The following is an 8,195-nucleotide window of genomic DNA, read 5'->3' as shown; positions in this document are numbered from 1 at the left end:
CAGCAGCAGCAGCAGCAGCAGCAGCAGAAACGGAGCAGCGCGCCATTGTGGAAGTGACATAAAGGGGAAACGCCAGGCAGCAGCAGCAGCAACAGAAGCTGCAGCAATAGCAGCAGCTTCTCAGCGCCCTCTGTGCCCAGCCTGCGGCTCGTGCAGCAGCAGCAGCAGCAGAAGCAGCAGAAGCGGAAGCAGTGCCAATTCAGGGTTCTCACTGTGCCGTGTGCCTACAACGAAACTCCCATTACAGCAGCAGCAGCAGCGGCAGCAGCAGCAGCAGCAGCAGCAAAGCATCTTGGGCCGCTATTGACGTTAGCAGCACATACAGGAGAAGCAGCAGCAGCAGCAACAGCTTTGGGAGAAGCAGCAACGCCAGAGCGGCAGCTGCAGCACGATAGTGGCAGCTGCAGCAACAGCAGCAGCAGCAGCAGCGGCAACGGCAGCAGCAGCGGCTGCTGCTGCACGGCATGACCTTTTCAATGCATTTTTGTATTTGTTTTAGCTAGGGACGTTCGCTCAGGATGCAGCAACAGCAGCTGCAGCAGCAACTGCAGCAGCAGCTGCAGCAGCACATTCAGCAGCAGCAGCTGCAGCTGCAGCAGCACCAACTGCAGCAGCTTCAGCAGCAGCCGCATATGCCGCAGCAGCCGCACATGCCGCAGCACCAGCACCTGCAGCAAGAGCTGCAGGATCAGCAGCAGCAGCAGCAGCAGTTGCTGCCTGCTGCTGGCCAGGGCCCATCTCAGCGATCTGGTAGGAATGTAGTGCCGCTGCTGCTGCTGCTGCTGCTGCTCCTTTTGCTGCTGCTGCTGCCGTTGTTGCTGGTGCTGCCGTTTTCGCCGCTGTTGTTGCTGCTCTCTTGCTGGTGCTGCTCCTTTCGCTGCTGCTGCTGCTGCTGGACTGCGGACGGGTTTGCTGCTTGTGTTGCAGGGCCGTTGCGAGGGGAGCTGCCCGTCGAAGACCCTCAGCAGCAGCAGCAGCAGCAGCAGCAGCAGCAGCAGCAGCAGCAGCTGCCGCCGCCGCCCCCGCCGCAGCAGGCGGCGCAGCACGTGGGGGCGCCGCCGCCGCCGCAGCCGCCGCCGCCGCCGCCGCACCAGCAGCAGCACCAGCAGCAGCAGCAGCAGCAGCAGCAGCAGCAGCAGGAAAGGATTTGCCAACTAGTTTTGGATCTTTCCGTAGCAGCAAAAAGAGAATTTGCTCTTCTCGAACTTTCCAAAAGAAGAGAAACTTATCCGGACTTGGCGCCGCTGCTGTGGCACTCTTTCGGGACCATGGCGGCCATTTTGCAGGAAATCATTTCCGCCTAGTAAACCCTAAACCCTAAACCCTAAACCCTAAACCCTAGTGCCTGGGCGCTGCACGCGGAACACGAGGGCCAGATGCAGGGGCTCCGCCTCCGGTGGTTCCCGGTGGACCCCTCCGGCTTCGTCGCCAGGAAGAGATGCTGCAGCAAACCCTAAACCCTAAACCCTAAACCCTAAACCCTAAACCCTTAACCCGAGAGCCTCAGCGGGGGCCAGGCGGGGCACACGCAGCCAGGGTCTGGGGATGCTAAGCCTCCCAGTTGTCCAGAACGTCGAGTCTAGGGTTTAGGGTTTAGGGTTTAGGGTTTAGCGTTCAGGGTTTAGGGTTTACCGTTTAGAGCTTTGTTATATTACAGGCACTGCGCCGGTGAACAACCACCCTGGCAACTAGGTAGTTCTAAGGTTTAGGGTTTAGGGTTTAGGGTTTAGGGTTTAGGGTTTAGGGTTTGTGCTGCAGTCCTTTTTTGTCCCCCCCCTCCTTGACCACCCAGGCCTCAAATAGGGTTTGCAACTCTTTGGCTTTGCTGCAGTGTGTTGCTTCTCACCAGGAGACGCGGCAGCTGCTGCTGAATGGTAATTTATTTATTTTAATTTAATTTATTTTATTTTAATTAATTAATTAATTAAATAATTTTATTTGTTTGTTTATTATTATTTTTTTAAAATCTTTTCGTCTTTTTTTTCCTCTCTTTTTTCTGCCACTTTGCTGCTGCTGTTGTTGCTCTTTTGCTTTTTGGTTTTTCTGTTTTTTTCTTTTCTTTCTTATCTTTTTGTTCTTTTTATTCTTTTTGTGTTTTTCTTTTTTGTTGTTTCTTTTCCTCTTTGATTCATTTCCATTTGAAAGTTGCGCTGCGTCGGGTTGCTGCCTGAAGTGCTGCTGCTGTTGCTGCTGCTGCTGGTGCTGTTGCCGCTGCTCCCACAGTCCCTGTTGCTGCTGCTGCTGCTGCAGTCGCGTTCTGCTGCTGCGCTTCCACTGCGCCATTTACATGGAGACAGTTTCGTTGAGACAACCGGCCTGCCCGTGTGTGTGCTGCTGCTGCTGCTGCTCTGCTGCTGCTGCTGCTGCTGCTGCTGCTGCTGCTGTTTCGCCGTTGCTGCTGCTTGTGCTGCTTGCGCTGCATCCCGGGCATGTCCTTCCGCGCCGCGACCGCCGCCGCGACCGCCGCGCACTGCCGCCGCTGCTGCTGCTGCTGCTGCTGCTGCTGCTGCTGCTGCAGCGCACATTCCCTTGTTTTTGTATCCGTTTTTAAACACTGTTTCGAAAACAAGACCTTTTGAATATTTGCGACTCACTTGTTTGGGGGTTATTGGGGCCCTCGTGAAGGCCGACGACCCTTCGGTGGTTTCCTTTTTGCTGCAAACGGAAATAGTGCCTTTGTGTCTCCGCATCATGGAAACTGGCTCCGAACTCTCCAAAACCGTAAACCCTAAACCCTAAACCCTAAACCCTAGGCCCTGGGCTCTGGGTGCCTAGCGCCCGCGCCGCGCCCAGGCGCTCGCTGAGGCGGAACTCCCACGCCCCCTCAAGCCCAAACCCTAAACCCTAAACCCTAAACCCTTGCTGGGGCGCGGACGCAGAACGCCCCAGTGCCGCCAAACCCTAAACCCCAAACCCTTAATCCTAAACCCTAATTTTCAAACACACAGGGGGCATGGGCCAGCAAACCCTAAACCGGAGAAGCAAGCAGCTTGCAGCTTCCCTGCAGCTGCTGCGCATCGCCCGCGGAAGCCTTAAACCCTAAACCCTAAAGTAGGGTTCCCTGCGAACGCAAAGCCCTAGCCTAGCTTCGCCCAGGACGCCTCGCGGAGCGCATCACTAAGCTCTCTTGCTGCTCTGTTGCTGCTGCTGCCGCTTCTGCTGCTGCTGCTTCCGCGCTTGCTGCTGCTCCCCTGCGCCCGCCGCCGCCGCCGCCGCCGCTGCTGCTGCTGCTGCTGCTGCTGCTGCTGCAGGTGGCGACGTTCATAGTGCAGAAGGTGCTGCTGGACGAAGTGGGACTTTCTTACATTTGCGCAACAGCAGAAAGGTTTTATGCTGTCTCTACAGTTCTTTGCAACATGGTCACGGGGGTGGTGGATTGTCCTTCCAACCGCCTCCTCAAACACGTCGTCAGGTCTGCAAACCCTAAATTAGGGTTTAGGGTTTGGGGTCTGGGATTTAGGGTTTGGGCTGTAGGGTTTAGGGTTTACGGCGCGGAGAAGGGCAACGGAGCGCAGGCCTACGCAGGACGCGCGGATTAGGCTTCAGGGTTTAGGGTCTAGGGTCTAGGGTTTAGGGTCTAGGGCTTAGGGTTTAGGGTTTAGGGAGCTGCTGCGCAGGGCACTGCCGCGGGCTGCTGGGCGGCTTTGAAAAGTGTCTGGGCTGGTCGCAGACAGTAGTGAAAACTTCCAAATAGGGTTTTCTGTTTGGTGTAGGGTTTAGGGTTGAGGGTTTAGGGTTTAGGGTTTAGGGTTTGGTCCGTGCAGGTGCTATCTCCGGTTGTCGGATAACTCGAGGGCGCGAGAGGCTTTAAGACAGTGTCTTCCAGATGCTCTCAAGTCAGTAACAGCAGCAGCAGCAGCAGCAGGAGCAGCAGCAGCAGCAGCAACTGCAGCAGCAGGAGCAGCGAACATCGGTTGCCCATCAGCTGCTGCAGCTAGCTGTGCATCAGCAGCAGTCACCTGCAGTGCAGCGACCGGAGCAGTTCTGCTGCAAACTGCAGCAGCAGCAGCAGCACCTGCAGTAGCAGCAGCAGCAACCACAGCAGCAGCAGCAGCAGGTGTGCGGTGTGTGCTGCAGGAACCCGGAGCTGCACGCGAGTCTTAAAGATGATCCTGCAACGAAGAAGTGGCTGATGCAGCTGCTGCATGCAGTGTCGAGTCCCCCGCAGCAGCAGCAGCAGCAGCAGCAGATTCAGCAACAGCAGCAGCTGCAGCAGTAGCAGCAAGTGCAGCAGTAACAGCTGCAGCAGCCGCTGCTGCGGAATCCGCTACAGCCGCTGCTGCTGCTGCTGCTGCTGAGCATCTATACAGAAGCAGCAGCAGCTGCTGCTGCTGCACCAGCTGCTTTTCGGCGCTGTAGCTCGTAGCTACAGATGCAGCAGCAGCGCAGCAGCAGCTCAGCTGCGGTCGCGCGCAGCAGTAATTCAGGACCAAGGGTTTAGGGTTTGGGATTTAGGGTTTAGGGTTTTCAGCGTTTGTATGAAAAACAGCTTGCAGTTTCTTGCTTTTTGTAAAGACCCCTGTAGTAGTTCTTTTTGCTTTTGCTCCTGGTGCTGCTGCTGCTGCAGCTGCTGCTGCTGCAGCAGCCGTTGCTGTTGCAGCTGCTCTCCATGCTGTCTATACACTTAGGCACAATAAAAGCTCGTTGGAAGCAGAGTAGGGGCTGCTGCAGCAGCTGCAGCACGGCAGCTGCAGCAGCTGCAGCAGCTGTTGCCATAGGAACAGTAGCTGGAGCTGCAGAGGGGCCGTAGCAACAGCAGCTGCAGCAGCAGCTGCAACAGCAGAAGTAGTTCAGCCAGGTCGCTTTAGCGGGGGGTTTGTTGCTGCCCTTTTGCCGTTGCTGCTGCTGTTGCTGCAGCAGCAGCTGCAACGGAAGCAGCCGTCCAGCCAAATCGTTTCAGCGGGGCCTGGTTGCTGCCCTTCTGCTGCTGCTGCTGTTGCAGCAGCAACTGCAACAGCAGCAGTTCAGCCAAATCGCCTCAGCGGGGGTCTGGTGCTGCCCTTTTGCTGCTGCTGCTGCAGCAGTGGCTGAAACTGCAGCAGCAGCTCAGCCATACCGCTTTAGCGGGGGCTGGTTGCTGCCCTTTTGCTGCTGCTGCTGCAGCCCGTCCTCGTCGTCGTATCTGTCCTCAGCAGCAAGAAGAGTCTGCCACTGCCTCGCCAGATAAAAGTCAAAGCGCTGGTCAAGCAAGCCCACGCGATTCAAAGCCTGCAGCAGCAGCAGCAGCAGCAGCAGCAACAGCAGCAGCGGATAGGAACGGTAGAGCTTGCGTGTGTGGCGCCTTGCCGCACACGTGTCTGCGAGTTTCAGCAGCAACAGCAATAGCAGCAATAGTAGCAGCAGCAGCAACAGCACTAGCAGCAGCAGCAGCAGCGGGAGCAGCAGCAGCTACAGCAGCAGCAGCAGCAGCAGCAGCGGGAGCAGCAGCAGCAACAGCAGCAGCAGCAGCAGCAGACCTCGCTCAGGTTGACAACGTCTGCTTTGGCTAGCTGCGTCATGCGTTCTGTGAGATAAGGAAAAAAAGCCTCAAAAAATTCTTTTTGCTGCAGCCCCAAATAAGCCAGCGAGCGCATGCAGCAGCAAAGGTCCTTCAGGCTGAATCTGCAGACACACACCTTAGGGTTTAGGGTTTGGGGTTTAGGGTTTGGGGTCTAGGGCTAAGTTGCGCAAAGAGGAATTCTAGTATGCGCGGGAAGTTAGGCCGCAGCTGCTGGTATGGCAGTGGAAGCAGCAGCAGCACTGGCTGCTGCTGCTGCTGCTGCTGTTGCTGCTGCTGCTGCTGTTGCTGCTGCTGCTGCTGTTGCTGCTGCTGCTGCTGTTGCTGCTACTGCTGTTGCTGCGGCTGCTGCTGCTGCTAGGCTTACTCATAGACGTGCGCACAAACGTAGTAAGCGATTTGCAGGGCGAGGGACCGTCCCTGCGCTGCTGCGCCTGCTGCTGCAGGCGGAGCAGCAGCAGCAGCAGCACCCGCAGCAGCAGCAGCAGCAGCAGGGGGCTGCTGGTGCAGCCAGGGCAGCGGGTGCTGCTGCGTCCTGCGGATTTTAATAAAAGCTTTGTTGCCTTTTTCTGTTGTCTTGAAAGTGCATGCATGCAGCAGCGAGCGCAGGAAAAGAGACACCAAAGGCGGCGGCAGCAAGCAGCAGCAAAGGTCCCCCGTGAACCTGCAGCAGCAGCAGCAGCAGCAGCAGCAGCAGCAGCAGCGGCGGCAGGTGTGAAGTGCGGCCACAGGGAGAGGAAGCAAACTAAGACAGCAAAGACATAGAAAAACAACCAACCAACGGGAGCAAACTGCTGATAAATATGCCTAGGGTTTAGGGTTTAGGGTTTAGGGTTTAGGGTTTGCGCCTCACCGCCTGGTGAGCCGTTCCAGAAATTCGGCGGAGACCTTCAGGTGTCTCCGCAGCTCCCCACACAGCAGCGCAACAGCAACAACCTGTGGGGAGAAGAAGCAGCAAAAGGAGAGAAGCAGCAGCAGCATTTAAAAGAGACAAGAGACACAGCAGCAGCAGCAAGGAGACAATCAGCAGCAGCATTTTGGAAAAGAAAAAGAGACGCAGCAGCAGCAAAAAGCAGCTCGCCTGCCGAGGGTCTAGCAGATCCAGCAGCTCCGGTTTGCTGCTGAGCTGCTGCAGCAGCGCAGCAGCAGCAGCTGGCACTTCGGGCCACGCGTGGTGGTACTTCAGCTGCAGCACAAACCAGCAGCAGCAGCAGCAGCAGCACCAAAGTCTGAACCAGCAGCGGCAGCAGCACCTGCTGCAGCAGGCTTGGACGCCAGGCACGTTGCACAAGCAGCAACAGCAGCAGCAAATGCGGCTGTTGCTGCTGCTGTTGCTGTTGCTGCTGGCTGCATAAAGACCAGCTGCAACGGCGCCAATGGCAGCAGCAGAGCCACCGCAGGCAACTGCATCCACACTGCCAACAGCAGCAGCAGCAGCAAAAGCTCACCTGCAGCAAAGCATCCAGGACCATTGCTGCCTGCCCAGCAGTGAGCTCTGTTGCTGCCACGTGTCCCTGCTGCTGCTGCTGCTGCCTTTCAAAGGACTCTCCCGTTGCTGCAGCAGCTGCAACAGCAGCGGCGACTGCTGCGGGGTCTTGATCAGCAGCAGCAGCAGCAGCAGCAGCAGCAGCAGCAGCATCTGCTGTTCGCAAGGCCTCGTGAATCCTCAAAGACACAAATGGCAGCACTTTGCTGCTGCTGCCAGCAGCTCGGCTGTCTCCAGGCGCTCCAAACCCCACAGCGTAGCTGGGGTGTCTGTACAGCTCGCGCTGCAGCGCGCCGACGCTGCTGCTGCTGCTGCTGCTGCTGCTGCAGGAAATAAGCTGACAGGAAAGGATCTCCTGCTGCTGCTGCGGAGAGGCTGTCTCCACTAGCCGAGTCGCTTCAGCTACAAAGTCCTCTGCGGTGTTTAGTTGCTGCTGCTGCTGTTGCTTCTGTTGCTGCTGCTGCTGTTGCTTCTGTTGCTGCTGCTGCTGATGCGAAACGTCGAAAGGCTGCAGCAGCAGACGGCGCTTAGCGCGCAGCAGCTGTAAAGCCAGCTCGGGCTTTGCTGCTAGCGCGTGGCGGTGCCGCAGCAGCAGCTGCTGCAGGAAGTGCAGCAGCAAGACGCGCTGCTGCATGCGCTGCTGCTGCAGCTTGTCGGCCTCTGCGAGCCCCTGCTTCTGCTGCTGCTGCTGCTGCTGCTGCAGCCGCTGCAGCATGTGGCGGCAGAAGCTGCTGTGCCGCAGGCCCAGCTGCGCATACACCCGAAGGCCTGCTGTCTCCTCCGCAGGAGACAGCAAACCCAGTGCAGCAAAACAGTGCAGCCGCCTGCAGCAGCAGCAGCAGCAGCAACAGCAGCAACAGCAGCAACACAAAGCTGCGCTTCAAGAGCAGCAACCCGATTAAACAGCAGCAGCAGCAGCATCAGCACCACAAAACTGCGCTTCAACAGCAGCAACCAGATTAAACAGCAGCAGCAGCAGCAGCAGCAGAAGGGGCAGCGCACCGCATGATTTGCTGCAGTGACTCCTTTTCAAGTTGCTCCTGGGTGTCTATACACCTCAGCAGCAGCAGCAGCTGCTGCGGCTCCGCATGCAGCAGCAGCTCGCGGTCGAAAGCCACACAAAACCTTCCAGCTTCTTTTCCAGCAGCAGCAACACCTGCTGCAGCAGCAAGAGAGAGCAACCTGCAGCAGCAGCAGCAGCAGCAGCAGCAG

General features: G+C 57.5%; 3 protein-coding genes across 3 annotated transcripts; 1 reads left to right on the top strand and 2 right to left on the bottom strand.

The window, feature by feature from the left end:
- Positions 1–518: 518 nt before the first annotated feature.
- Positions 519–4,219, top strand: ETH_00016570 (cell differentiation protein rcd1, putative; the record flags this gene model as incomplete). Its single annotated transcript, XM_013373541.1, has 7 exons — positions 519–750; positions 928–1,303; positions 1,759–1,874; positions 2,519–2,721; positions 3,252–3,412; positions 3,765–3,836; positions 4,078–4,219. 7 exons carry the CDS (start codon positions 519–521, stop codon positions 4,217–4,219), a joined length of 1,302 nt encoding a protein of 433 aa, XP_013228995.1.
- Positions 4,220–5,046: 827 nt separating this feature from the next.
- On the bottom strand, positions 5,047–5,498 carry ETH_00016565 (uncharacterized protein; the record flags this gene model as incomplete). The annotated part of the gene is made up of 2 exons (XM_013373540.1): positions 5,047–5,208; positions 5,457–5,498. 2 exons carry the CDS (start codon positions 5,496–5,498, stop codon positions 5,047–5,049), a joined length of 204 nt encoding a protein of 67 aa, XP_013228994.1.
- Positions 5,499–5,860: 362 nt separating this feature from the next.
- Positions 5,861–7,698, bottom strand: ETH_00016560 (uncharacterized protein; the record flags this gene model as incomplete). The annotated part of the gene is made up of 3 exons (XM_013373539.1): positions 5,861–6,161; positions 6,351–6,433; positions 6,946–7,698. The coding sequence occupies 3 exons, from the start codon at positions 7,696–7,698 to the stop codon at positions 5,861–5,863; spliced, it is 1,137 nt and encodes a 378-aa protein (XP_013228993.1).
- Between the last annotated feature and the right edge of the window lie 497 nt (positions 7,699–8,195).

Source organism: Eimeria tenella, genomic scaffold (assembly GCF_000499545.2).
Source record: "Eimeria tenella Houghton genomic scaffold, Eth_scaff150, whole genome shotgun sequence".
NCBI lineage: Eukaryota > Apicomplexa > Conoidasida > Eucoccidiorida > Eimeriidae > Eimeria > Eimeria tenella.
This window is presented reverse-complemented; position numbering and strand designations above follow the sequence as displayed.